This window comes from Exophiala viscosa (genome assembly GCF_022695815.1).
Source record: "Exophiala viscosa unplaced genomic scaffold EDD37scaffold_10, whole genome shotgun sequence".
NCBI lineage: Eukaryota > Fungi > Ascomycota > Eurotiomycetes > Chaetothyriales > Herpotrichiellaceae > Exophiala > Exophiala viscosa.
In genome coordinates this window covers 423,828-451,142 of record NW_026944362.1, presented here as the reverse complement: position 1 = coordinate 451,142, position 27,315 = coordinate 423,828, and the positions used below count along the sequence as shown (strand labels likewise).

The following is a 27,315-nucleotide window of genomic DNA, read 5'->3' as shown; positions in this document are numbered from 1 at the left end:
AATCCTTGACCCATGTCCGTCTTCAGGTACATGATCTCGCATTTGCCTTGTCTGGTGCATCCTGCAGCTGCTGCCAGGAGCCGGCTTGGCATCGATCTTCTGCATGAAGCCTGTCTGGACCTTTTGGGGCACGACCTCGCTACACAAACCGCGTATTTTAATTCTCCTAACACCCAAAGTCTGCGTCGTACAGATCGCTTGAGTCCCCTCTGTCGGCCTCGGTTGAGCTTTACGCAAAGCTCAAAGATTGAGACACACGCGGCCACCGACAGAGGTATCTCCCTCGCTTACCGCCCCTATTTCTGACCGCCACGGGAGTGATACCAACCCGACGACCAGCTACGGCCAGAAAGTGTGATCCCGAGACAAGTTCTTTGTCGGTCGGTAAGCTCCCTTAATTCTCGTCCTGCGTCCTCTGCGGTGTCCCCTTCACCGATTCTGAACTCGGCTGCCTGCGGTCGTCATTGACGAGTGAGCTCGTGTTCGTCTTTCACCCACTGCAGTCGCAACACCCGGAGGTTAGTGACATGCTCAGTCATGTCCCATCTCAAATGTCACCATTCTATTCCCTCCAGTTTCTTGTCAATGTCTGCCATTTTATTTGACCCTGTCGTTGCTCCAAAAGAGATATCCTGCCCTTCAAAAGGTTGTTGGGCTCAGCTGACTAGCATGGGCAGGTTTCGACAAAAAAGTCCGGGAAAGCAAGGAGCGGTTCCTTTGCTGGGTGGCACACGCTTCTTGAGCTCGTATCTCGATCCTCCGTCACCAGAGGAGTTGAGCTGGCCACCAACTCCGCCATCGGCCACAGATAGCGGCCCTAGATCAATCCTCAACTCCTTCACACTCTGGCCAAACTCATCAGTCCGTTCAGTACCAGATCGGAAGACGGTCACCGGCAGACCTAGGCACATTCCAATTGACATTATCAAGTACCAACCGGTAAAGGCATCCACACATGATATCTTGCCGGATACCGCTACAAAGCCTCCCACCTCCACACGCTTGCCACGGTATGTGCCTATTATAATCCCACAGTTTGCAAATCCGTTTGCGCACGAACTCCGGTCTACGGCGTCGACTTCCGACATCGACAGCCAAATTTTCTATCCAAGTCCGACGACACCTATTCTGAGGCGCAAATCCAAGAGCTTGAAATCGACCGATGACGCCAGCACAAACCGACCTGCAACAACTTTTGACATTGACGGTGCCTTTAGGCCGATCGCTGAAGAGAAAGCTCCAGCCATGAATAACAGCCAGGTGAGCCTCACTGCGTCTGAGGCAAGCAGTGAGGCCCCAAATGGTGCTTCTCATTCTGTCAATGGCTCCAGTGGGAATATTGGGATTACGCCGGGAGTGTCCCAGCAAGGCACCGCACCAACAAATCTATCAGGATTAGTCTGCAACCTGCACCGGACGACGGGAGAAGAGCCGCATCCCTTGGTCGGTGCGACAACAACCATTCTCGGCGACATGTTGTATGTGTTTGGCGGTCGAATACACTCGCGAACAAAGCCTCAATTGACCTCGGACCTCTACGAGCTCGACCTCATCCATCGTCATTGGACCAAAATCGACGCACTGGGCGATATACCTCCGCCTCGTTATTTCCACAGTGTTTGCGGCCTCGGCGATTCCAAGCTAGTCTGCTATGGTGGAATGTCGCCCGCTACGCAAAACAAAAATGCTACGAATGCAGAACCCCAGCCCGAAGTCGTAGTGATGTCGGACATCCATGTCTTTGACGTGCCGACGCGAAAATGGATGCTCATTTCGGCGTCTGACAATCCTCAAGGACGATATGCCCACTGTGCTGCGATATTGCCATCGTCTGCAGTATTTACATCGGCAAATGCCCCACTTTCGGCCATACAACATAATCCGTCATCCTCCGACCCTCACTCCGGGACCCTGGGCGTGCAGCTCGATGGGACTGGTGGTGCCGAGATGATTGTTGTGGGCGGTCAAGACAGCAGCAACAACTACATTGAGCAGATCAGCGTTTTCAACCTTCGAAGCTTGAAATGGACAAACACTACGGCATGGGATCGAAAGTGCGGAGCATACAAGAGTATGGTGGCGCCAATGACAGGGATATCTGCTGAGCTTGTGGGACGAGGGATCCCACTGAATGACACTTCCTCTGCAAAGCAGGGGACTTCGATGCTGATATACTCAAATTACAATTTTCTAGACGTCAAGCTGGAGCTTCAGATACGTCTACCGGACGGATCTCTAGTGGAGAAGCCGATGACTGGCTCTGTGTCGCCGCCGGGTCTGCGATTTCCGAATGGAGGAATCATCGATGGTCATTTTGTGGTCAGCGGCACTTACCTGACCTCGTCCAAGCACGAGTACGCTCTATGGGCACTGGACCTGAAGACATCGACTTGGGCGCGTATCGACACGAACGGCTCGATCTTCTCCCAGGGAAGTTGGAACAGAGGAATTCTGTGGAACAGGCGGAATACCTTTGTCATCCTGGGCCACCGCAAACGCAGTCTGGTGGACGACTATAACCACCGCCGCATCAATTTCAGCCACGTGTGCATGGTAGAGCTGGAAGCATTTGGGCTCTACGACAACCCGAGAAGAGAGGCTCCTACGTCGTCGTACGTATCTGTTTCGGCGCCAGTGGTGCCCTCGTCGCTGCAAGCAAGTCTAGCCACGCAATTGGCAGGTGGACGGCCATACAACAGCAAGGCCGACCAACTCGGTCAAGCGGCATTGAGTCTCACTGAGCTCTCAGACATGGAAATCGTGGCACTAGGAGGCGAGAAGATCCCGTGCAATTCATTTATCCTCTCGCGGCGTTGGGGGCCTTTCTTCAACCAGCTTCTGGCCGAATCGGCGTCGACGCACGAAAGCGCTAGTTTTTCAGATGCCGCCACTCTACGACCCAACGCTGCTCGATCACAAGCAAGTCGAAACTCTTCGGTCACCATCACGCCTAGTCTATCCACGCTTGTAGGAGGATCCGGGTCCGCAGCTGGTTCTGGGACTGGTGTTGACGGGATACTCGACCCGCAACGCTCGTTGAGTCGATTAACGACCAGAACTCTAGTGGAATTGCCAAATCCGACGACACTCCCGGCATCGAGTCGACCTCGCTCGCTATATCTACCTCACATGGCGCCGACGATTCATCTGCTTTTGCACTTTCTGTACACGTCATCCCTGCCACCTGTTGGGTCGGCGTTGTGTACGCCGCACTCACTCTGCTCACTCTTGCAGATGGCGCGTCCGTACCAGGTCGACGGCCTGCTCGAGGCGACGGTAGAACGACTCCACGAAGCCCTAGACGGGCGCAATTCTGCCGCGGTCTTCAATGCAGCGGCCATGGCGGCAGGCGGCGGACGTGGGCTCGTCGGTGCTGTAGGAGGTAGTCTCGCTGCTTTGGGCCGAAGGGAGAGCGAAGCTACCACAGTCGTCGGCGAGCAGAGTCTTGCAGGTAAAGCGGCAGGGCTCAAGCTCACGACGAGTTATGAGGAGTCGAGGAAGAGAGGACACGGAAAGACGAATTCGGTGGACTCGTCTTCGACCACGACTTCGGCTTCAACGTCGACTGATGTGTCCCATACGGATACCGAAAGTTCCCAGCGCGAAGATAGCGCTGATCGGTATCGCTCTGGGAAGGGGGAGCGGGAGAAAGAGAGGGAGGCACGAGAGATGTGGACGGGAAGTGTGAGTTCGGTGATTGGACTCCAGAAACGAGGCTTGAGAGGACTGATGGAGGGACGACGTCTGAGGGAGAGAGCGAATACTGGGCCTGAATGAATGAATGAGAATTGACGGGTAACGGGCCTACATAAAGTGTCAGTGAGACAATTGTCCGTAACTGTGATGGATTTTCTGAGCAATCTCCTGGTTTCCTCTCGTTCGATTTCTTGCCCGTAGTGTTTCGGTAGAAGGGTGCCGGAAAAGCTACGACTAAAGAGGTTCTTCAATTAGGTCCAAACATTGGCTTATGATGCCGATATACCGTCTCCACTGCTGGGAGGATTCAGCTGCATTATCGCCTGCTCCTAGTCCATGGTTACTATGAGATGAAAGGCAGGATTCGTTGGCCCAAGATACGTTTCCTTAGGGATCCGAGTCCCACGAAGCGTCTCCAAGAGCCGGCTCCTGATCCGACTCCCACACACGTCTCTTCTGGCACGTCTCCTAACGCGTCTCCTTGATCCGGCTCCCACGGGGTCCGTCTCTTCAGAGTCGGCTCCTTACACGTCTCCTAGACGCGTCTCCCTAAGCGGCTCCCAGAAGATCCAACTCCCAACGGCTCCCTTAACGGCACACAAGAGATCCGGCTCTCTAAGCGGCTCACAAGAGATCCGGCTCTCTAAGCGGCTCCTAGTGTTTGACTCCCACGATCCGGCTTTTAACGCGTCTCCTAAGATTCGTCTCCCACAACAGCTCCCAAGAGATCCGTCTCCCAAGAGATCCGTCTCCCAAGAGATCCGTCTCCCAAGAGATTCGGCTCTCAAAGGATCCGACTGCTAGGAGCCGGCTCCGTGATTCGACTCCAAGAGATCTGGCTCCTTAAACCGTCGCCCAGATCCGTCTCTCAGACTCGTCTCTTATATTCACCTGTTTTCAGATACGGCTCCGCTAGCAGTCCCCGAATGCTTCTCCGAGATCTGGCGCCTAAGCTGAATCTATTAAGATTCGTGTCTCAAGACGTCCAGCTCTCACGCACGACGCTTGGATACACCTTCCTGATGCATCTCCCCCGTACGTTCCCCTTCGGTTTCTGACCGATTAGAGTGTAAAGGAGTCGATGTTCGGCATCGTCGGACCGGGTCGACTGTACTGATGCGAGGACGCCTCTCTCCAAACCGAGGATCTGCTAAAATTCGTCTGCTCCACTCCTCAAGGCGTCTGCTCCGCTCTTCGAGGTGTCTGCTCGTCCCCTGAAAGCGTCTTTTCATAGATTGCGAATCGGTAGAATGTAGATGGGTTGATATGCGCTCTCTTCGCACCGGTTTTGGTCCCGATCCTGGTTCGGTTGGAGAGATTGTAGGTTTAGGCCTGCCCTAGGGCTCGTGCTTTTCCGTTTGCTCACGATTTCGCTTTCTCTTCCTCGCCCTCTCATGGTCGGTCTGTGCCATTCTCTCCTTCGTGTTCCTTGCAATTGTATGGACTGGGGCTGCCAGTCTCCGCGGAGCCTGTGTCAGCGTAGAGATTGGCGTATCGCGCTCAGCGTCTTGGGGCCTGTCAGGACCACTAGAATCACGTTTTGGTGCCGAGGCGCTTAACGCGAGACTATAGACCACTTCAACAGGTGGTTAAAATCAGTGGGACATTCAGACTTACCTTGCGTTCTCAAGGGCAGCGAAGCTGCGAAATGACGAATCGGATGTCGAGGAGGACGGCGAGAGCAGCCGCAAAAAGGCTGGGGCGCGAGTCAGTACGTCTTTCTTTGGGCGCCGTAGGCGATCGTACAATACTCCCAGGACTTATCAACAAGACTCATGGATTCTTGCGCAGGATCCGGGGTTGGATGGAGGGCGAGTTTGATAAGGTTGTGATCGGACTAGTGCGCCTCTTCGTCAGCCACAAACAACCGTCGGGAACACAGATAGATGCAAAGACCCCACTCGATTTGGTCCTCATATTCAGCTGGCGTGGTGCGCGGCTCGGTTGTGGTGCAAGATTGGACGTTCGGCTCGATGGTCCGTTGTTCGGCGGTTGTATGGAAGGAGGCGCTGTGGCAGGATTGGCTTTGTAAACAACATTGAGGTTACTGGGCGTGTGGCCTCTTGAGGCTAATCGGAGACCGGGGATAAAACCTAAGTCGGCAATCGCAATCAGAAAAGTCGACCGACAAGAGTACTGTGTCGCTCACGTACATGATTGTACCACGCTGAAGAGGGTGGCGCCAGTGGGGTCTAGACGCTCAACAGCATCCATTGCATCGTCCAATTCCTAAGTATCTGATCAGATAAAGATGTTGGCCAGTGGGTATGGAGGGATAGCCGCGTACCGCGAGTAGTTCCTGTCGTGTCGGAGGTCGTGCAGGGAGTTCTTCCGTCATCTTGAGGCAGTGGGTATGCTGTCCTGTCGCACACAGTACAGGTGAGTTTCCAAGAGAGAGAAAGCGGGTTCACTAATGGCACCAGCGCTGGGGAAATCCGGGGAACGTGAAGTGACTGAAGTTAAAAAGAAGGGGGGAAAACAAGGCTTCAAGCGACAAGCGCCTGTTCCACCTCCCATGATGCGTGTCCCAGACGCGTAAGGTTGCCAACCACCTTGCCGCCACCCCCACCTTGTCGCCAATCGCATTTTGATGTCCTTCCTACCCACCTGTCAACTAAACTCTCATATATATCAACCAATTGCCCTCGCCGTCTCTATTTAAGATGGATAGGGCATCACGGGCCCTTGATCTCTTTCAGGAAGGCCGTTTCCGCAACGTATCGCAAGCCGCAAAGTGTATAACCACACTACGATCGACGATCCGTAATAGGCGCGACGGTCGCGTACCACGCGGTTTAGAAGAGCAAAAAAATACTAGGTTATTAAGGACATAAGAGGAGGTCTTATATCAATATATAAAGGACTCTTAGCTATAATACTCGCTCGTTAATACTACCTAATTATCTATTATCGCGCAAGCACTAGCGCGTTAAAGAGAGCCTAATACGCGCCTCGGCAAGAACTAGATTTCAAGATTCTTGAATCGATATCCTGATCTTAAGCGTAGTCGTAATAGGTCTTTCGAATAAAGCCGTATAATAGCGGCTATCCCTAGTATACTCGAGGGCTAGTTTTAGTACCTTGACGAGACTATTTCACGCTATAATATACGTCCGGAGGACCTCTAGAATATAGACGAGATCGGCTTTCAAATGAGTCACTTATAGAAAGAGTCTATAATCTTTAATCGACGTATAGGACCTCCGATATCAATTGCTAGTGGATCTACGAGTTGGGTTTCGATTATAGAGGCGATCTCTACCGTTAGCGATACGATACGATCTCTTATTATTTATCGCGGCAAATTACACTATTAACTACTTAATTATTAGTTCCTACCGTTAAACGAGTGCCCTAACTAGTATTGAGGCTTTATAGAGAAGGGCTAGACTAATAACGACTATACGCTCGAGTAGTTAACGATAGTATTTATCCTATAGTCTCGACGAGGACGTTATAAAGACAATACCTCTTACTAGCGAATACTTATCCTTAATAACTACGATAGTTACACTATAGGGGTATTTATCGTAGAGTATATTATAAATTAAATTCTATTGATTTATCTCTTACCTTACACCTCTTATCTTTATTAACCGTACGATTTAGGGCTATTTAGTTAGCTAAAGATATTCTACTTAAAACACCTTAAGAGCTATATTACCGCGGGCGATACGTAAGTAAATCGTACTTAATTTAATCTACTATATTAACTTACACGGGAATTAGGTATAACAACTTAATATATTAATACGAGTTAGCGCCGTAGTGGCCTTTAGCCTATCAACGTCAGAAAAGTACTCGATATACCTTAAGTTTCATAATATCGACACACTACGCTAAAGATCTTACCTCCTAAACGGCCTTATAGTTACCCCCTACGAGATACGCACGAGTATAGTAAGATAAACGAGGAACTAGCGGTAAGATTAAGTCGATTTGGCAAGGCTATTATACGATAACTAAATAGAGCTTACTACGAGGTCTCTAGCGCTTATCAAGTACTGTTAACTAAGCTTTCAACTATTAGGAAATACGTGCTAGAGGACGAGGAGCGAGCCGTATCAAAGAGACTTAAAAAGCAAGATGAAAAGCGTATCTAGGATACGATCGAAGTCATATAGGGTAGGGGGTACACAAAGGAAGATACGGCAGTATTATTAAGCGCACTGCCTAGCAGAGATATCATCTACGATATGGATAACTCGGCAGGTTCATAGGCAATCCCCATACAAAGTTATAGACTCTCCATCGTCAGGATGCATGAGTGGCTACCCTTTGCTACAACAATATACGAATTCATAAAATTGGCGACAAGGTGGGGGTGGCGGCAAGGTGGTTGGCAACCTTACCCCTGGCGCGTTCCGTGGGGGTTGCCGGGCACCTGAAAAAACCTGGACTTTGCCCTAACTTTTTTTCAGAACTTCAGCTGCTACGACCGGTCTCCTCGGCCCATGTCGCATACCGCCTGTACTCTTCATCCTGCATCAAGATCTTCATGGATTTCCTCGTCAAGCTTATCGCCACGTCCAATCCACCTTGCCGGCCACTAGTCCCTGCATCTTGGGCCTTCCACTTCCGGCCGAAAGCTGGCAACACGACAATAGCGCCGTCAAGGCCTTCATTGTGCACATGTCGCACTGTTTCGAACCTGATCTTAGTGGAAGATCTGCGAGTCGCATCGCGGTAGTATGAATGGTAGGTACGTCATGATGAAGGTGAAGACTTTGATGAGGATCAGAAGCACAATGGGTGGGAAGTCCATCCCGGCCCACACGCGCCTGCCGCCTGGAACATGAAGAAGATCTGGGTGACCAAGCTGAGGGGCCGTGATGGCGGCGAGAGTGTGGGTCAACTGCTGTCGATGCCCCATTTTGATCGTGCAACTGGAAAAGAGACTGCTCAGATCCATGTGCAGGTCACTTTTCATGTCGGTGGTCGTGGTCATGAGACGGGCTCTCTCGAACCATGCTTCAACCAGTCTGGCGGTACTGCTGGCTCCTGCGATCCAGTGGTGGATATGCACATGTACCACGAATCCGCCATCGATAAAGGTCAACTGCACCCAGAGGGCTGGGATTCCCTTTGCTGCATCTGGTGGAGGAGCTGTGACACCCGGTTCAAAGATAGTAGGTTTCAGCGGTTGAGGAGGGAAGCCTTGGTCGGGCTTCAGGTCGCTGAAGCGAGCCTGTGAAGATCGGTCTTTGACGATGAACGGCACCGAAGAAGAATGAGATACTTTCACTGTGAGATATCCTGTGCCGGGGTCTTCGTAGATCGTGCCCAGAAGTTCCGGAAGATTGTAGGCCGATGGCCCAGCTGACTGAAAGAATGTTGCGAGAGACTGGCTCAGTGTTCTTCCCAACTCCGACTTCTCCGAGTCGTTTAGCTGTGCAGAGAATATGTACAAGTAAGCACTGTCCAGCTGCACCATGAAACTGTCCGCAACGGTAAGGGCATAGAATGCTCTGAAAGGCCTGGAGGGCTGCAGCTGGTAGGTCACATCAACAGCCATAGCGTGCCGTAGGACTAGCTAGAGCCGATTCCGGTATGCAAATCGAGCCCGTCCAGAAGAGGAGCCGATGAAGCTTCTACTGCAACCAGGAAAGTAAGAAAGGACAAATGGGGATAATGCTGAAGAATCAGATGCCCCGTGAGCGGTATGATAGTGGCATGACTCGTTTCGATGTGACACAGCCACTCGATGTCCGTCGTGCTTATGGGAGAGGTCCACTACATTAACAATGCCTCGGCAGTCTGGTCAACGGAAACGTGCCGACTTGTCAATGTTCTCACTTTTGATGAAGTCGTACTTCACATACTAGACCCGAATCATAGAGGTGAACGATAGATATGGTGGTCACTGCAGATCATCCAAGCATCCGAACGGCAGACACCCGTGGCGCAATGTATAGCAGTGAAATATCGACGTCATGCGTTAGGCCGCCCACAACATCTGGGGAAAGCTCCACTGGGCTTCGCAAGTTGAAAGCTTGAATGAGTCAAGCGTTATAGGCCCATCTGGTACGTACGAAAGCTATGAACTAACCTCAGGACTAGTGTATCTCTTTGTTCACGTCGCTTGATTGTTGTCCACTGGTAATCTGGGGGACCAGCCTTGTTAGCTAATCAGAGCATGAGTCGCGTATATGGGGTGCTGCGCTTGATGCAGCCGGCATCCTCGTACGCAAGGGTGATCTGGCGTCGCAACTGGTTCAGTATGAAGATCCTCGTTGCACATCTGTTGACAGGGACGTCATCAAGTTTTGAGACCCCATGGACACGAAGTATCTCAATGCCCCAAGGCATGATAAGAAGAGAGTATGTGCAGCATTTCCTTCAGAGCCCAGAGACTTCTTGAACATACACTCCCCTACCGTCTTCCTCCCCCCTGAACAGAAATGCACGTCATCAGCTACGCCTCCAAAGCCGTCACGGCAGGGATTGGCGTCGCCTCAGAGGCGGTTGTTGAGATCAAGAATCGACGAAAATCTTCTGTAGATCAGCAAAATGGTCACTGTGAAGGTGACGACAAAGACCTCAAGGACGACAGCGAGAGTGACATGGATATTGACGAAGAAGAATGGACACTAGATGAAGCTGCTACCGAGTTTCAAGGCTTTGAGCCACAGCAGAGCCCGGACGATAAGATGGGGCCAGACGCCGATGACAAGAGTGCAGCTTTCCTTGTTGCCAATCACAGCGTCCCCAAGGCTGGCGAGACGCACACACGTCTGCCACAACCGGTCATTCTACCACAACGACGACCAAAGTCTGCAGCACGAGGTTTCATCCGCGCCTACGCACCCGTCCTCGAGTCTGCAGGGATCGACCAACAACTGTTCATGGGACTTCCTCAACAGTTTTGACAAGGCTTCGAAGGCCTCTCCTGTCTTCGATGTCGTCAACCTTGCTGCCCTGGGAGTGGGCTTGATTCCCAGCCCGATTACTGGACTGACCATGGGCGTGTCGATAGCCATTCAGTTTGCCAGCAACACTGGCAAAGAGCTCCAGTCGAGAGTTCGACGCAACACATACCTTGACACGGTGAATCGAGAGCTGTTCATGCCGCGTGGACTCTACTGCATGATCATGGCGTTCAAACCTGACAGTCCTTATGACCCTATCCTTGGACTCAACATCAATGCCAGGGCGTCGGACGGGGTCCTTACTGCAGCAGATGCAACTCCAGATGGAGATCAATACGCCGCCTCTGACACTCTTGTGAAAGAGCTGTCTCCAACCCAAACCCCTAAGATCAGATCGAGAATGAAGAAACTACGGCTGAACGCTGGCACCACCACCGGAGAAGCCTCTCTCCCCGAAGGTGCACCTCTGGTATATCCCGCACTTGAGACTGCCGACGGTACACCTTTGGGAAAGAAAGGATCGAATGGTATCAGAACCACGGCTGCGTTCCTCGATTCGTACCTTGATCGACGTGCACAAGCACGCTGGGCAGCTCAGCATCCAGACAGCCAGCTTGCGAGCATGAACCCGCCGTCGGAGAAGAAGTTTGTGAACCGCTTCTCCGATCCCAATCACCCCATCCACAGTGGTACCATCATCGGACCACTGACCGGCGGAAAATGGGACCCCGTCGCTGATCTTAGGGCCAAACGCGCCATACGGCGTGCTCGACGCAGAGGCGTAGAGTTGAGTGAGGCGGAAATATGGAATGCACGCATGGGAAGGTCAACGGCGACTGGAGTCGTCGGGAGAATCTTGCAGAGAGACGTCTTGTACATGATTGTGACGAACCTGCCGACCGAGGCTGAGATGAGAGCTGCTAACGAGAGTCTGGAGGAGGTCAAAGCCAGAGGGGAAATCTCGCAGCCGCAATGAAACATAGGCACTGAGGAGATAGTCGTAGACGTACATGGTAAGACTAAAGCCCTCGACGTACGGGGTAGGTCATCGTACTGTACATACTGTACCTGTATCTAAAGTCTAAAGTATATCCACAGCGGGAAATCGACCCACTGCTGCAGAAACATAAAGCTAGCGGATATCGAGGTTAACCTGCGAGTAATGCTCCAGACGTACGAGGTGTTCGTTGTCCGTAGCCGACCACGTTCCTGACAATCACACTTACATCGTACCATGTGTCCATGACCAATAGCTGTGGAAACGTGTGGTCGGCCTGATTGTACCCCAGGCTGGCCATATGAAGCAACATCCATAATGGGTCAGGACTCAGGAGAACGGCCTATGACCAGCCACTATTAAGGCCCATTCCACTGCAAACCCCGTTCTTGACCGCACTATTGCCCATGCGGTCAACCGTCTTGCGAAGTCAGACTGGTGATCATAACGGCAAGACCTCAGGAGTTGTCAGTACCTATGACATAAAGCAGCTCGGAGGAGACGGTCAACTCTTTCTCCGAAGTGTATAAAGAGCTGCAGGAGGCCCTTGGACATTTGTAATTCCATCCAACTCACCTGAAAACAAGTCAGCACCAAGCACCTCATAAACTCTTTCAACCTTCTCACCATCAATCGCCAGGCGTCTCTCTTCAGCCATTGTCTCTCTTGTTGCGCTCGCCACCACCTCACTGGCAACCCCAATTGTCGAGCGTGCGACTCTGCCAACGACACTGAACCTGCCTTTCAACTTCACATACCTGTTCACGGCCACCCTTGAAATCGGCAAACCATCCAACTACATCGCAATCGAGGGTGGAGTTCTGGTCAATGAACCTATCGTCTCCGGCACCATCACCGGCCCAGCCGTCAATGGAACCATCCAAGGTGGCTTTGCCCACCCTGCCGTATACAATAGCTCCTTGCAAGTCCCGGGCATCGACCTTTACGGCGTTACCAACGACAACTCGTCGTTCTATATTCATGAGACAGGCATAGGGTTGACGTATGAGCAAGTCACTCGTATTGTAAGAAAATTGTTTCCTCTGCGAAGTCAAGATCGTAACTGACCCCGAGGCTATGTAGGAGCTGTACGTCGGTGAGAGCAAATACAGCAGTCTGAGCAATGGCTTCATTCTTGCCACTGTCAACCCAATCTCGAACCGTACCTTGGCCTATGTGGAGGGTTACCTGGTGCAGAACACTCGCGGTCAGGTGTCGTGAAGGAAGAGGAACATGCAGAGTGAGGGAGAGCTGTACATACTCTTCAGTACTTATCGTCATTGTACATATCCCGTTGGCCACAGGACGCCACAAACGCAAGCATCATGCAGAATAACGTGACTCCTAGCCTCACGTGGGGAGGAGTTGCTGTGTCACCTGTATTCTACTTACGGAAATTGGGCGCCTTGAAAGCTGATGTCTATCAGCCTGATTCTTTCTACTGTGGTTCTCCGCCACCAGAAGCCCTTTTCTTGTTCATGCATACCTCATCGACCATAATCACCAGTCTGAGCTTGCTGAGCTCTTTCTCGTCAATGTACACTCGAACGCGTTTATGATTCGATCAACATGCATGTTGGTTCTTTCCTGCTGACGGGTCTGACGCCGATATTCGGGAAATATGAGTTGTTATCTCAATGTGCATGGTGGATTCGACTGTTGTTCCTCACCGTCTTTGCCTTGACGATGGTCCCGCTCATACTTACTGCTTGGGCACTTGTTGCTTATGGGGAAAGAGGTCCGGATCGTCGTCTCAGTTGTACCGAAAGACTGGGCATCGAAGGATTTGAGGGAAATTCCGATTTTTATGGCCTGGGCGTTCGACTGGGCCTCTACCTTCAATGGCTGTCAAGCTTGATTGCGAATCCCTTTCTGCATGGCGAGCGGCGAAGTATGGCCGGCGCATATCTTGCATCTTCGCTTGCGCTGACAATAGCGCTATTTATACTCGTTCTTCGACCTGAGTGCGTTTTCACGGCGGAAATCATGGTCATGTTGAACATCATCTGGGGCGGGACGTTTCAGGTAATGTCGCCATCCATAGCCGAGTTCACACATCGAAAAGATTTTGTCATGGATGGAATACAAGTCGCCTTGATGCTCGTCAACGGGAGTGTCATAAGCTTGTCAGCCTGGTTTTGGGTACGAATGGCGTCGGTTGGGGAGACTGACTTTGTGGCCACTCCTGGTGGAACCTCCTACTTCCTCTTCTCACATGTCAGAGGAGGAGACCTGGGTACTGCCAGCCGATTCATGGCATTTCTGAGTATCTGGTCGTTCTCCACCCCAGTGTTGGCTATACCCATCTATGCTGTACACAAGGCTGGGCTCGTAACATTGGCGTCGGTCCTGGCTTTGCTCACGGTACAAGGTTTCAGTCGTATGGCTGGATTGGTCTATGCGTGGATCTTCGGAGCCATACTCGGGGTGGTCCCTCCGTACATTGCTTATTTCACACATACGGTCGATAAGTGGCTCGCATTCCGGAAGGACATGAATCTTGGCAACTGGTGAATTCATTGAAGTCCGTTTGTGTCAGAACCGTGCTGATGGCTCTCAATAGGATTGTTGCGGGCGAAATGTTTCTCTTTTTCATATATTCAGTACTGAGCATTGAGCTCATCATAGCATGGAATGGGATCTCGGAAGTGAATGGTATCGATAGCACCAGCCAGATCATACTATTTGTCCTGGGGCTTGGACTCTTCACGAATGTCATCTGGAAAATGGCACGCAAAGAGAAGGTAAGACCGTAGCAGCTTGAATATCTTGGTCTACCACTCACCTACGCATCGTAGGAAGCTGATGTTGCAGAGTCTGGCACCGCTTTTCAGCAAGCTGATTCGACCTGGCAATAGTCATGAGAAAGTGAGTACAATACCCAGGACTCACTTATGATGTGCATGAAGGTCTTCGGCGTTTTTGTACGCGTTGGCAGTGAAGGAGCAGGTCAGGACTCAGAAGGGGCTTTTTGCTTGTCCTTGCATCGGCATGTTTGTTGATGGCCCGGATTTGCACATGGGAAATGCCTCGGCACATTTGTCCATGTCCATGTCATTCAGCCGCAACATGGCCATATGCCACCGATCATCTGACCCGGTAACCACGAATAGGAACAAAGATATTGATGGCTTAGGCGTCATTAAGCATTTCCGGGGTTGCAATTTCGTGGAGGAGCGTGACCACCGACGCAGACTCGAGCACTGTGCGCAGGCAATTCGGCGCCCGTCATCACTATTATTGACTTACTGGAGAGGTGCTTTTTGTGGCATGTGAAAGTCCATTCATATTGATTGCCCTTACACAAAGAGCACTCACTCCTTGCGCTCCACCAACTCTTCTTACTCCTTCCTACTACTAGCACCTCAATTACTTGATTCAATTCTCCTTCTGGATTGTACTTCTAGTCTTGTGTGCATTTAGACAACTTTCAATTCTATCCGCATCTTCCGACATTCAAGCGCCCATCATGTCCAAAACATTCTCCATAGCCGATGTGGCATCCCACAACAAAGCAGACAACCTGTACATTGTGGTCGATGAAGATGTCTATGACTTGACCAAGTTTCAGGACGAGCATCCAGGTACATTTCTATGCGTCGAAAGACACAAAAGCCAAGTACTAATGTGATCGCAGGTGGAAAGAAGAGTGAGTTCAGGCTCCCCATGATCCGGATCAGCTCGACCGATTGACCCTAACACAACCGACAGTCCTTCAGCGAGTGGCTGGCAAAGACGCCTCGAAACAGTTCTGGAAATACCACAACGAAGGCATCCTCAAAAAGTATAAGGCGAAGTTGCAGGTCGGATCATTAGACACCAAGAAGACTGCCGCACCAGCTACCCCTCCGGCTACACCTCCGGCGCAAGAAAAGAAGGAGAAAGTCGTGCCCCAGGCCGAATCTGGGACAGTCGCCCCTGCGCCTGGCCCGCTAGCCCAGGAAGAAGCTGAGGCACAGGATCCCTTTGGTGACCTCATTCCCTTTGGCGACCCAAGCTGGTATCAGGGTGTAAGCAGAGAGTCAAAGTATTACTGTCCTTTTCTGACCGAAACCTAGCACCATTCCCCCTACTACAACGAAACCCACGCTGCGCTCCGTGCTGAAGTCCGAGAATGGGTCGAATCCGAGATCGAACCGTATGTGACCGAATGGGACGAGGCCAAGAAAGTCCCAGACACCATCTACAAACAAATGGGTGAACGAGGCTACCTCGCTGGTCTAATGGGCGTGAAATACCCGAAGAACTTGGCAAAGAATACCGTCAAGAGCGTGCCACCGGAGAAGTGGGATCTCTTCCACGAAATGCTGCTCACGGATGAGCTCTCCAGGACCGGTTCTGGCGGTCTGGTCTGGAACTTGATCGGAGGGTTTGGTATCGGATGCCCACCACTCGTCAAGTACGGCAAGAAGGAGTTGGTCAACCGCATTCTACCTGGTATTCTTGCTGGTGACAAGAGAATATGTCTGGCCATTACGGAACCTGATGCCGGCTCTGATGTGGCCAATCTGACCTGCGAGGCCAAACTCAGCGAAGATGGGAAACACTACATCGTCAATGGCGAGAAGAAGTGGATCACCAACGGTATTTGGTGCGACTACTTTACCACCGCCGTAAGGACTGGTGGTCCCGGCATGAACGGCGTAAGTCTCTTGTTGATCGAGCGAGGAGAAGGTGTGAGCACCCGACGAATGGACTGCCAGGGTGTCTGGAGCAGTGGAACGACCTACATCACATTCGAAGACGTCAAGGTTCCCGTGGAGAACGTTCTCGGAAAGCCCAACAAGGGATTCCAGGTGATCATGACCAATTTCAACCACGAACGGATTGGAATCATAATTCAGTGTGTACGATTCTCCCGGGTGTGCTTTGAAGAGTCGGTGAAATATGCATCCAAGAGAAAGACGTTTGGCCAGAAGCTCATCAATCATCCCGTCATCCGCTTGAAGCTTGCACACATGGCACGTCAAATCGAGGCCACCTACAATTGGCTGGAGAACGTCGTGTATCAATGCCAGAAGATGGGCGAGACGGAAGCCATGTTGAGACTGGGAGGATCTATTGCTGGTCTGAAAGCGCAAGCCACCACAACGTTTGAGTTCTGCACCAAGGAGGCTGCCCAGATCTTTGGCGGTCTTGCATACTCGAGGGGTGGACAAGGTGGAAAAGTGGAGAGATTATATCGGGATACATTGGCCTACAAGATTCCTGGTGGGAGTGAAGAGATCATGTTGGATCTGAGTATTCGGCAGAGCATGAAGGTACACAAGGCTTTGGGTATGAAGCTGTAGGGGAAGAATAGGGGTATACAGTATATACACAGTAGGGCAGCATTGGTGTGAAACCTTGTTGGATGTAGGCCTATATCAAAACTTCATCACGTGGGTGAATGCTCGCACCCGTTACGACTGTCCGGTAATTTTGGCCTTTGCCTGCGCATATTTCATACTTTGGACTGATGACTTACGTGGACAACAGTGCTGATGATGCCGTGTGTCCCTCAGCAGTGGAGCTTTGGTCTCGGTCGGGATCAATTCTCAATGGCAGAGTTTCAGCTGCGGGCAGTAATGCAGGTACGTCACTAGCACCAACTGCCACCACAGGCCACCACAGGCCACTCAATGCAATGTTGCAGAGTTTTCCTCTTACTCTACGACTCCCCTGCATTGGTAAGTTGGAAGCGAACGGCACAGACAAAACTTCTATCGATAGAATGCCCCGGTTATCCTCGTCATGCACCGAATGAGAACCCCTCCGTTCTCTTCCCCCGGGCATCTGTCCCTCTCCCGCCGAACCCTTGAGTGGATGAACAGGTTTGAGTCTGCCCACCACACCACACCATGCGTACAATTGTCTAATGTCTATCCTGCGCCTCGATCTGGGCCGCCACTCCGGGCACAGAGAGAGGCCTTTTTTGGCCCTGCGCATGTCTAGTTATATAGCTGGCCCCAAGGTTTGTTTGTCTTCTTTTTTGCAGTTTTCATCATTTTCTCACAAGCAGTCGTTTGCTCGTGCCTGTACTATATCTTCTTTTTTCCTTTGGTTATAAGACTATCAGAGACATTCGTTCCCAGTCAACATGCGTACCTCGCAACTTCTGGCCTTCGCGGCTGCCCTTCCTTCCACCCTCGCTGCTTACAAGGGCTTCAACTATGGCTCAAGCGGTCAAACCGAGTCCACATTCGAAGCCGCCTTCACCTCGGCGCAGGATCTCGTCGGAACTAGCTTCACCTCTGCCCGCTTGTATACTATGATTCAAGATACAACCACAAACACTCCCATTGAGGCCATCCCTGCTGCCATTGCCACCAACACCACTCTGCTTTTTGGTCTGTGGGCTTCAGCTGGTGATGCCGATTTCGCCAACGAGCTTGCCGCCTTGAGCTCTGCCATTTCGACATACGGCAGCTCGTTGACTGATCTGGTCGCCGGTATCAGCGTTGGATCCGAGGACATTTACCGCATCACACCCATTGGTGTTGAGAGCGACGCTGGAACCGGTGTCGGTCCCGATGTTATCATCGACTACATCGGCCAAGTCCGATCCGCCATCGCTGGCACTGTTCTGGCTGACGTCCCCGTCGGCCACGTCGACACCTACAACGTCTGGACAAACTCCAGCCAAGACGCATTGATTGCCGCCGTTGACTTCCTCGGTGTCGATGCTTACCCATACTACGAGACCACAAAGGCCAACAGCATCGATAACGCAAACGCCACTTTCTGGGCCGATTACTCCGACACCACGGCGGTGAGCACCGACAAGCCTGTTTGGATCACCGAGACTGGTTGGCCAGTTTCAGGCGCGACCGAGAACGAGGCCGTCGCATCAGTCGACAACGCACAGACATACTTCTCCGAGGTTGGCTGCTTGGCCTTCGCTGACGACATCAACATCTGGTGGTACACTCTTCAAGATGCTGGCTCTAGCCCCAGTTTCGGTGTTGTAGGAGCTGGTTCGCCTCCTCCAACTACGCCACTTTACAGCTTGAGCTGCTAGACTTGATGAGAAATGCATTGTTTACGAGAGCAAAAAATGGGAGTTTTTGGATAAGATAAAAAAGGGCCTGATGAACTGGGTATCATCAGTATAGACAATGATAATGAAATGGATAATTCAATTCATGAATGGATCGAATTCAAGTGCATCATAACTTCCTGCACCACCCAAGATCAGATCAATCTTCGCCGATGATTTCCGCCAATGAGGTTGTCGCACGTGACGAGCATGAGCCCTAAACCTCTTTTGTGATTGTCAACATTCCTTATGTCAACAATCGACTTTGGAACACTTCAAAAGCCCATCTCCCCGCATTTTATACGTCCTGAGTGTTACTCATCTACTAACAACAGGGTGCTTGATCTCGCGTTCTGGACTTGACAAAACCCTTGCGTCAATACTGTCATTCTGCAGTTGAGCGGACTCAAATTCGTTCCGAGCGCGATTGAGCCTTTCAACATAACGAATCGACCTTATCCACGCCGCCTTGTCGATATTCTCCATATGGAGAGCTAGAACTTGACGTGGAGTTTAACATCAGTAAGAGCACACCTCTCGATATGGCGCCGAGAAAGCCTGCCAGTCCCGCAAAACCGCGGCGCGTTACCCGTGCTCGCGCCGCCAACACCGACACCGACAGCAAACCCGCACTCGACGATGCACCGAAGCGGAAAGCAGCCCTCCCCCAAGCAGTGCCGACAACCAGTCGAACCAAAGCCATCGAGGCACAGACGCGAATTACAAAGAAGACAGACACAAAGACGAGCACAAGATCTGTAAAATCGACGCCTATAGTCGAGGTGGATGAGAACAAGGAAGACGATGAGATCACTGTCACAGTTGCTCGACCAGCCAGCAAGGCGACTAGGGCAACACGCACCACGGCCGCACCATCAGCTAAGCCCGTTGCTTCGTCGCTCGCAGCAGCCCCGAGACGACGAGTCAGAGTTACTCCATTGGATACAACAACCTCAGAGCCTGCTCCTTCCAAGGAGGCAGAAGCAGCAAAGCCGGAGAAGAAGACATCCGCCAAAGAAAAGAAGGACATGACAGATGTCTCTAAGCCAATCATTTCACGTGCCAAGCGTGGTATCGTGGCGGCAACGGTGGAAGAAAACAACGATGCTGAAAAGGTGATGGCGGACGAACCAGAGCCTAAGAGACGTGGAAGAACGCGCACAACAAAAACAGAAGCGACCGAGATCACGACAGAGCCTTCGAAGACTGCGCCTAAGGGTCGAGGTAGGCCGAAGAAAGCTGACACGACTGCTGAGTTGACAAAAGACGTCCCTGTAACTACAAGACAGACTCGAGCGAGGACAGGGTCATCTGCTTCTGCGGCTCTGCCAGAGGCCGCCGTTAATGTGGTCGTTCCGCCTCGAAAGAAGGTGACTTTCCAGGATCTGCCGGACGAGGATGATGAAAAGGAAAACAAACAGCCACCGGCGTTGGCGAAGTCAAAGGCCACTAAGAAGGGAGCTGCAACAACAGCTGCGACGCAGAAATCCGAGGCTGCGACAAAAGGCATGCGTGCGAAGCCGATCCGCAAGCCCGCGGCGACCAAGACGACCAAGTCTACTCGAAATGCTTCGAAGACTGCTAAGCAGCCAGAAGTGGAGGAACCCGAGAAGCACATGCCCTCAGTCCTGACCCCAAAGAAGATCACACAGGTTGCCAAAGCTATGCCAATGGACAGTGAGGGCGAGGAAGAGGATGACAAGAGCCCTGTTCGCAATCTATCTCAGTCACCGAAGCGACCACATGTGCTTCCTCTGTCACCGATCAAGACCTTGGACTTTGCCCCTGCTTTGAAATCACCCGAGAAGCAGGAGGGTGCACCAGGAATCATGAGTCCTCCACGCCGACTGCCTTCGTCGCCGATCAAGGATGGCTTGCAAGAGTCTCCACGACGAGCACCAGAGGGTGTGACCGTCTTCCGGACCCAGATCCACGATCCAAACCACGCGGCACTGTCTCTGAATCCATCCAACATGAACAGTAACTCGCACCTACTGCAGTCTCCGAAACGAGGGATCTGCGACGCGATCACATTCCCTGCATCTGCACTCAAGTCACGCAACTCGCCAATGAAGAGTGCCCTGCTGTCTTCTCCGGCCAGACGACTTTTCTCGGCATCGAAGCAGAAGAGTCCCGCTCGCATGTCACCTTCGCCGCAAAAGAAGCAGGCAACCCCCACAGAAGAACAGATCTCGAGCCCTGGAGATGTTGATATCGTCATGTCGTCACATTTCAGATCTTCTCCCTCGCCGAAGCGGGCGGCCCGAGTATACACAATAAGTCAAGAAGAATTTGCACAGGAACACGGTTTGGGTGGTGGACTTGACTTTGACCAATCGATCTTGAATGTCCGGAGTCCTCTCAAAGTGGATAAGGTCAAGCCTCTAATGGATGTGTCTGCAGACGCAATGGATGTTCACATGCCGGAACAGAATGAGGCGGATGAGCAGCAGGACGAATCTAACATGGAGACAGATGAAGATAACCATGTTGATGACATTGAAGCGGCTTCAGCTTCTGAGATTGACAATGAGGAGACCGTTCTCGATCCTGCTCTGGACCATGAAGATGACCTCGCAGGTAACAACGATGTTGGTGATGTCGACAATGTTGAAACTCCTAACGCGCCGCCAGCTGCCACTACTGAAGAACTGCCAACCACCTCTGATGAGGCTTCTATGAAGCCGCCAAGGATGTCTGGTGCAATGTTTCGCCATCTTCGCGAGGTGGACGAAGATTCGGAGGATGAACTTGCGGCGAATCAAACTCCAGACAATCGCCTGCTTCGACCGCAATCACGACCCAGTCTGAGTGCTGCAAACATACGGTCTCGTCTGTCGATGGGCACAGGTGTTGTCCCAGGAAGTGCGTCTAGAAACCTGGGGTTCACTCCGCTTGCTGCTCAAGTCCGCGGATGGCGGGCAGCGAGCCCTGAGAAGAGAGCGGTGCGTGAAGACGCAGTCGATTCGTTCTCGCCTATTGCTCGACTGCACGTCGAAGGCGCAATCGAGGTGAATCGGCAGAGTACGCCCGCTCGAGAGGCTAGTAAACGAAAGTCGTTGGCCGGACGACTCTCATTCGCCCCTTCAACGACTAATAGTCCCATCAGACCAGATTTCTTTGGTGAAGCAGTCGCAGCGCAAGAATTTGAAGATCAGATGGACGACCATGCCGACGCAACGCCCGTGGAAGAGGAGGATCTTCATGATCTGGTACAGGATCAGGCGTTGGAAGTCGAGGATGACGATCAAGATGAAGAGTCAGACGAAGACACCAAGTCAACCAGTCCCGAGCGCGAACCTGGCGAATTGACGACAGACCTCATCAAGTTCACCAACGCATCGGATACTGCCATGGTCGATTTCAACGCTCTGGCGAACGAGGCTCAAGTATTGGCGGTCGAAAAAGGTGTCGGGGAGGAGGCAGAGACCTTTAAGCCACAAGTTGTACATGCCGGCGTAAGCGAGCTTCCAACCGTGGATGAACAACACTCCGTGTTGTCGACATCATCTGATTTATACTCGGATGAAAATGCTGCCCCTGTTGAACGGCCATCAGCAGCGAGTGAGACAGCAATTATGGCGAGTGAAGATGTTGGGGACGATGACTTGATTCAACCACCTCCACTGGTCGACTCAGATACTGAAGATGAAGTGGAGGAAGAGCACGACTCTAGCATCGTTGGCCGTCAAGGTGGAAGCGTCGAGAATTTGGATGGTCATCTTCCGACCACTTCGCCCGCCACTTTAGCCGACGTGCGCAGCAGCGTCGAGATCGACTTCAACGTGACACCAGTTCGACCAGACCTGGGTCTTCCACGAGTTGTGCATACAGTTTCCAAAGTCCCTCTTCGCCCTGAAGGAGACGTCCCCACCTTTTCGCCAGTCAAGATGCAACGAAAGAGACCAAGATCGATGTCTTCCTCAAATTCGATGGCTGCCAAGAGACGGAGCCTAGGACTAAGTCCTAAGGTCATGGCATCGTCGACCGAGCATGTTCTCTTGACACCGAAGGGTGGTCAACTGAGCTCGTCGCCACAGAGAAGAATCCGCAGCGCTGCACCAAGTCCTGCAGATTCGCTCGCCACGGGAACGACTACACCTGGACAGATGAGCTTCGCAATTGAGGATTTTGGAGACAGCACGCTTGATGGGCTCGAGCTCCCAGATGACGAGCTACTGTCAGACGAGGTCAATGCTGAAGAGAACACTGAGGAGATGAACGTTGACGATAGTGTCATGACCATCGGATCTACCCTGTTCAAGACTCCAATCGTCCCAACTAAATGTGCAAGCATGGCTCCTCCTTCGACCGGTCTATCCAAGCAGACTGCCACGCCTCACTATGCTATGAGCACGAGGTCAAGCAGACGCCGGAGCATTTCGACACCGTCACGCGCACTTGCTGTGGCGTCTACTAAAACTCCAGCGACAGCAAAGAAGACAAGCACCCCTCATACAAACCTGAAGAGCAAAACTCCAGCAAAGACATCCGTCAGCAGAACTCCCCTGAGATCTGTGGGCAGTGGCATTCTCGGCGGCGCAATCGTCCATTACGATATCCATACGAGCGAAGGTTCCGATGCATCGGCTTTCTATATCGAACTGCTCACGGCCATGGGCGCTCGCTGCGTCAAAGAATGGCGATGGAATTCACGGGCTAGCATTGCCGCGGAAGGAAGTGGTGAACAAGAACTGCCCGTGGGCATCACACACGTCGTGTATAAGGATGGCGGTAAGCGTACGCTGGAGAAAGTTCGCTCGGCAAAAGGACAGGTCCTCTGTGTGGGCGTCAATTGGGTTCTCGACTGCTACCGCGAGCAGAAGTGGGTGGACGAGACCAGCTATGCGGTCGACGCGAGTATCTTGCCGCGCGGCGGGTCTAGACGGCGCAAGTCCATGGAGCCGCGGACTCTGGTGAATGAGAATGGTTTGCTCTCGGCCACGAAGCATAGAGCTAGGATGTCCTTACCTGCAGGTTTGGAGCTGGCTGGTACGAAGTCTGCCATCGTGCAGACAGGCGCGGAAGGAAAAGTTGAGGTTGAGGTCGAACTCGAGGATAAGGAAAATCTAGACGAGGCTGAGATCGAAGACAAGCCTGTTGAAGAGGATGTCAACGACATCGACGTCTCGATGACCTCGGCCTATGATGAAGAGGATGATGACCAACTCGAAGACTCCTACCAGTATGAGACGGAGTACGACTACGATTCTCCCGCCGCAGCAACTGTCGGCGATGGCGGCGAGACGACAGGTCTGAGATTTCTCGCCGGGCACGGACAAGGACAGGAGCAAGACGACTCGGTGATGGGATCGGGCCTCGAGACCACAAGTATGACAAGCATGACCCCACCACCACTTGTCAAGGCAAGAGGTCAAGCTGCAGCAGTCTCTACGCCACAATCAGCATTGTTACAAGTCGATTACGATCCACGCACAGCAGCTACGCCTGTCACGCCGTTTCTGAGGGCATCAACGACAGCTAACAAGAAATCGACCCTCGCTAAAGGCCAAATGAGCGCGCCTGCGAAACAAGTCAATCGTTCATTATTCGAACAGGATGAACAGAGTGAGAGTGTCGGTGCCGGTGCTGGACCTGCAGCAGGTGGTCGTAAAGCGAAGTTCCAGATCAAGAACAAGATGACGGGCAAGGCGGATGCCAGACGGAGGACGCTTGGAGCGACGTTGAAGGATGTCGAAACCCATAAACCTGTTGTTGGGAGTCCTTTGAGGAGGGCTTAGTGAGTTTCCACCAGGTCTTGTCTCTTGGGCTCAAATGCGATGGGGTCATTGTGAAAGTAAAGGACATGGCATGCATGGCCTCGAGTATGGATGGGTACCGTTGTAGCGGGCGTTTTGGTGTTGGGCTTTTTTCCATCTTCGCATCTTGTGTCAGTTTGTCCAGTAAGTAAGCATGAAAGGACTGAGGAATCAGTCATGAGAAACTCTCAAACAAGCACCGAATGTAACATACATGTGGCTCATATACTTCAGATTGTCATTCATCGCGTAAGACTGTTCTACTCTGAGTGAGGGTGGAACTGCATTCGCTGTTGACCATCTGCTGAAACTGTATGCAAATCTCCTCTCAGGGTCATTGTGTCTTCGTAGATTTTGATCTCATTATACTTGCTCGACTATGTCACTTATGTGCCCATGGCCTTTTCCTTTGGACTTTGCAATTTTTCCCCTCTATGTCTTACAACTTCAACCCCATGTTCACGTGAACAGCCTTGGTCTGGGTATACGCAGCCAGACCAGCCTCGCCCAACTCCCGGCCGATACCACTCTGCTTGACACCGCCGAATGGAACGCGGAAGTCCGAGTCGTTGGAGCTGTTGATCCAAACCATACCGGCCTCAATTCTAGCTGCGACTCGGTGGGCACGCTCAATGTTCGTCGTGAACACAGCGCTTCCAAGACCGTACGTCGTGTCGTTAGCCATACTTAGAGCATCTTCTTCCGTCTTGAACGAGGCGATGACCACGAATGGTCCGAAGATCTCCTCGCGATAAATCTTCATGTCGGTCTTGACGCCCGTGAAGACGGTGGGTTCAATGAAGAAACCTTTACCGCCACCAACGTTCTTGTGAGGCACACCACCTGAAGCCAGCTCTGCACCTTCGGACTTGCCGCTCTCAATGTAGCTGAGCACGCGCTCGTATTGGGCCTTTGTAACTTGAGGACCTTGGAACGTGTCGTCCGAGAATGGGTCTCCGACTTTCGACGTGGACTTGACGACCTCTTTGAACAGCTCGACGAATTTGTCGTAGACGCCCTCTTGGACCAATATACGTGAAGTAGCCGTGCAGATCTGACCCTGGTTCGACATGATTCCAATGTGTGCCCACTTGGCGGCTTGATCGAGATCGGCATCGTCAAAGACCAGTAGAGGTGACTTTCCACCAGTCTCGAGGGTAATGTTCTTCATGCTGACACTGGCGGTCTTCATGATCTGCTTGCCTGTGATGGTGCTGCCAGTGAAAGCGACCTTGTCGATGTCAAGGTGCGAGGCGATAGCGTGACCGGCTTCTCTGCCGTGTCCGTTGACAATGTTGATCACACCTTTAGGGAAGACTTCTGGGATGAGGCTTGCGAAGTACAGAATCGAGAGAGGGGTTTGTTCGGCGGGTTTTAAGACGACTGTGTTGCCAGCGGCAATGGCTGGTCCCAGTTTCCATGCTGCCATGGCTAGAGGGTAGTTCCAGGGGATGATCTGACCGCACACTCCAATGGGTTGTTGAAGGGTATAAGCAAACTTTTGAGGTGTTGTAGGAATAGTCTTTCCCGTGATCTTGTCGGCCCAGCCGGCATAGTATCTGATTGTCGAGATGACCTCGCCTAGATCTTCATTGAGGGCGACTTGGTATGGTTTTCCATTGTCCCATGTCTCTAGGGTGGCCAGGGTTTCTCTGTTTGCTTCGATGAGGTCTGCGAATTTGTACATGAGGGCGCCACGTTCGGTCGCACCGAGTTCTCGCCAGGAAGGATCATTGAAGGCGGCTCGTGCAGCTTTGACGGCCTTATCGACATCGTCTGCGGATGCGGCCTCGACGGAGCAAATCTCTGTTTCGTCGCTGCCAGACTCGTCAGACGCTTCAGCTGTAAGATGTCATGTTCACTTACGAAGGATTTATGCTGGTAACCTTTTGTCCTGAACTGCCCTTGACGAATTCATTGTTGATGAAGAGGCCGGTAGGAAGAGTGATCTTCCTGCCGTTGGGGGCAGTAAGGTTGACTTTGAGGTCCGACATTTTGGAGAGACTGGAGAAGAAACGTATGTCTTTCTGTATAGGTAAGAGGGTGGTATTAGATCTGAGAGCAAGAGTGAACGGTCTTGTAAAGAACTTGAACATGTACAGTCAATTGTCACCAAAGAAACGAAGATCAACAAACCAATCCCGAGGCAGCTTCAAGAATTCTTCGAGGACTCAATTTCCTGATTGAGAGCTGCAAGCTTGCATACGACGGGGATGAGCGTTGCTGTGGATGGAATCAGTCAGCGGTTCAACCACTCGTTAAGCTCGGTGTATGAAGAGCGCAGTCAAAGGAGGGGCAACGGCAACATTGGATGGAGAGATAAGAAAAATGGCGGCTGTGGTTTCCCCATTGAGATTGGTAAGAAGAGGGGCGTTGGAGGGGTTGTACAGGTTGGCCAGGAATCCGAGCCTTGGATCCGAAGCCTTATCAATCCATTTAGTCAGTGCCGGGCCCGAGGTTCGTCCTCCCTTAGCTTTTCTCTCATGCATGACATCGCACCAGGGATCAGGGTATGACAAGTGGGATAAAACGGTCTAAAAAGGATAGATCCCTTTTCCAAGCTAAGGCAAGGCACCATCTGTGGCTGGCGTGGATGATGCATAGAAGAAAACCACGTGGGAGGGAGTCAATGCCGTGCGCCTCATGTGGTCCAGACTCGACAGAGTGTCAGTGATGGGCGGGAGCTTGGAGACATCCGCTGCAGGTGATGAACAGGGTGGATGAGGTGTATGACTGGCAGATACGAAAGGTGCGTGAAGGGCGGGTGATCGGCTTCACGTCCGAAATGGAGGGTCGACGTCGTATGTGTTAAGCGCCAATCCCGAAATGCTGGAAGTAGATCAGAACAGGATCAAGCATTCATAAATCTCCGAGCGATGTTTGACTCAATTTCTGGCTCCGAATATAAGCTGCATGAATGACCTGCAGGAGTCATGACAGGAACCTTGGATTTAAGAACTTGGGGCTGGTAAATCC

General features: G+C 51.9%; 10 protein-coding genes across 10 annotated transcripts; 7 read left to right on the top strand and 3 right to left on the bottom strand.

Annotated features, from left to right (window-relative positions):
• Positions 1-1,245: 1,245 nt before the first annotated feature.
• Positions 1,246-3,777, top strand: EDD37DRAFT_568432 (uncharacterized protein; the record flags this gene model as incomplete). Its single annotated transcript, XM_062814189.1, has 1 exon — positions 1,246-3,777. One exon carries the CDS (start codon positions 1,246-1,248, stop codon positions 3,775-3,777), a length of 2,532 nt encoding a protein of 843 aa, XP_062667291.1.
• A 4,196-nt stretch (positions 3,778-7,973) lies between these two features.
• On the bottom strand, positions 7,974-9,575 carry EDD37DRAFT_638020 (uncharacterized protein). Its single transcript, XM_062817074.1, has one exon. It carries the CDS (start codon positions 9,209-9,211, stop codon positions 8,354-8,356), a length of 858 nt encoding a protein of 285 aa, XP_062667290.1. The 5' UTR covers positions 9,212-9,575; the 3' UTR covers positions 7,974-8,353.
• A 51-nt stretch (positions 9,576-9,626) lies between these two features.
• EDD37DRAFT_638019 (uncharacterized protein) lies at positions 9,627-10,103 on the top strand. The gene has a single exon (XM_062817073.1). The coding sequence runs from the start codon at positions 9,833-9,835 to the stop codon at positions 10,055-10,057; it is 225 nt and encodes a 74-aa protein (XP_062667289.1). The 5' UTR covers positions 9,627-9,832; the 3' UTR covers positions 10,058-10,103.
• Positions 10,098-11,541, top strand: EDD37DRAFT_696830 (uncharacterized protein; the record flags this gene model as incomplete). The annotated part of the gene is made up of 2 exons (XM_062820143.1): positions 10,098-10,442; positions 10,477-11,541. 2 exons carry the CDS (start codon positions 10,098-10,100, stop codon positions 11,539-11,541), a joined length of 1,410 nt encoding a protein of 469 aa, XP_062667288.1.
• Positions 11,542-12,038: 497 nt separating this feature from the next.
• Positions 12,039-12,913, bottom strand: EDD37DRAFT_114319 (uncharacterized protein). The gene is made up of 3 exons (XM_062809255.1): positions 12,824-12,913; positions 12,190-12,750; positions 12,039-12,138 (listed from the first exon to the last, which is right to left on the bottom strand). The coding sequence occupies exon 2, from the start codon at positions 12,693-12,695 to the stop codon at positions 12,249-12,251; it is 447 nt and encodes a 148-aa protein (XP_062667287.1). The 5' UTR covers positions 12,696-12,750; positions 12,824-12,913; the 3' UTR covers positions 12,039-12,138; positions 12,190-12,248.
• EDD37DRAFT_114260 (uncharacterized protein) lies at positions 12,914-14,315 on the top strand. The gene has a single exon (XM_062809254.1). It carries the CDS (start codon positions 13,132-13,134, stop codon positions 14,074-14,076), a length of 945 nt encoding a protein of 314 aa, XP_062667286.1. The 5' UTR covers positions 12,914-13,131; the 3' UTR covers positions 14,077-14,315.
• Positions 14,316-14,830: 515 nt separating this feature from the next.
• On the top strand, positions 14,831-16,967 carry EDD37DRAFT_638002 (acyl-CoA dehydrogenase). Its single transcript, XM_062817072.1, has 4 exons — positions 14,831-15,146; positions 15,200-15,211; positions 15,274-15,572; positions 15,621-16,967. Exons 1-4 carry the CDS (start codon positions 15,032-15,034, stop codon positions 16,851-16,853), a joined length of 1,659 nt encoding a protein of 552 aa, XP_062667285.1. The 5' UTR covers positions 14,831-15,031; the 3' UTR covers positions 16,854-16,967.
• Positions 16,968-17,493: 526 nt separating this feature from the next.
• On the top strand, positions 17,494-18,869 carry EDD37DRAFT_637997 (GPI-anchored cell wall beta-1,3-endoglucanase EglC). Its single transcript, XM_062817071.1, has one exon. The coding sequence runs from the start codon at positions 17,642-17,644 to the stop codon at positions 18,560-18,562; it is 921 nt and encodes a 306-aa protein (XP_062667284.1). The 5' UTR covers positions 17,494-17,641; the 3' UTR covers positions 18,563-18,869.
• A 253-nt stretch (positions 18,870-19,122) lies between these two features.
• Positions 19,123-24,321, top strand: EDD37DRAFT_668204 (uncharacterized protein; the record flags this gene model as incomplete). The annotated part of the gene is made up of 1 exon (XM_062819321.1): positions 19,123-24,321. One exon carries the CDS (start codon positions 19,123-19,125, stop codon positions 24,319-24,321), a length of 5,199 nt encoding a protein of 1,732 aa, XP_062667283.1.
• A 457-nt stretch (positions 24,322-24,778) lies between these two features.
• Positions 24,779-26,333, bottom strand: EDD37DRAFT_659184 (aldehyde dehydrogenase; the record flags this gene model as incomplete). Its single annotated transcript, XM_062819026.1, has 2 exons — positions 24,779-26,156; positions 26,206-26,333. 2 exons carry the CDS (start codon positions 26,331-26,333, stop codon positions 24,779-24,781), a joined length of 1,506 nt encoding a protein of 501 aa, XP_062667282.1.
• Between the last annotated feature and the right edge of the window lie 982 nt (positions 26,334-27,315).

Excerpts from the sequence above, each read along its gene's own strand:
- EDD37DRAFT_638002 (XM_062817072.1), top strand. The coding sequence starts at position 15,032 with ATGTCCAAAACATTCTCCATAGCCGATGTGGCATCCCACAACAAAGCA. Across the intron at positions 15,573-15,620 it reads ACCCAAGCTGGTATCAGGGT|CACCATTCCCCCTACTACAA; the intron begins GTAAGCAGAGAG and ends ACCGAAACCTAG.
- EDD37DRAFT_114319 (XM_062809255.1), bottom strand. The coding sequence starts at position 12,695 with ATGAAGCCATTGCTCAGACTGCTGTATTTGCTCTCACCGACGTACAGC.
- EDD37DRAFT_114260 (XM_062809254.1), top strand. The coding sequence starts at position 13,132 with ATGCATGTTGGTTCTTTCCTGCTGACGGGTCTGACGCCGATATTCGGG.
- EDD37DRAFT_637997 (XM_062817071.1), top strand. The coding sequence starts at position 17,642 with ATGCGTACCTCGCAACTTCTGGCCTTCGCGGCTGCCCTTCCTTCCACC.
- EDD37DRAFT_638020 (XM_062817074.1), bottom strand. The coding sequence starts at position 9,211 with ATGGCTGTTGATGTGACCTACCAGCTGCAGCCCTCCAGGCCTTTCAGA.
- EDD37DRAFT_638019 (XM_062817073.1), top strand. The coding sequence starts at position 9,833 with ATGAGTCGCGTATATGGGGTGCTGCGCTTGATGCAGCCGGCATCCTCG.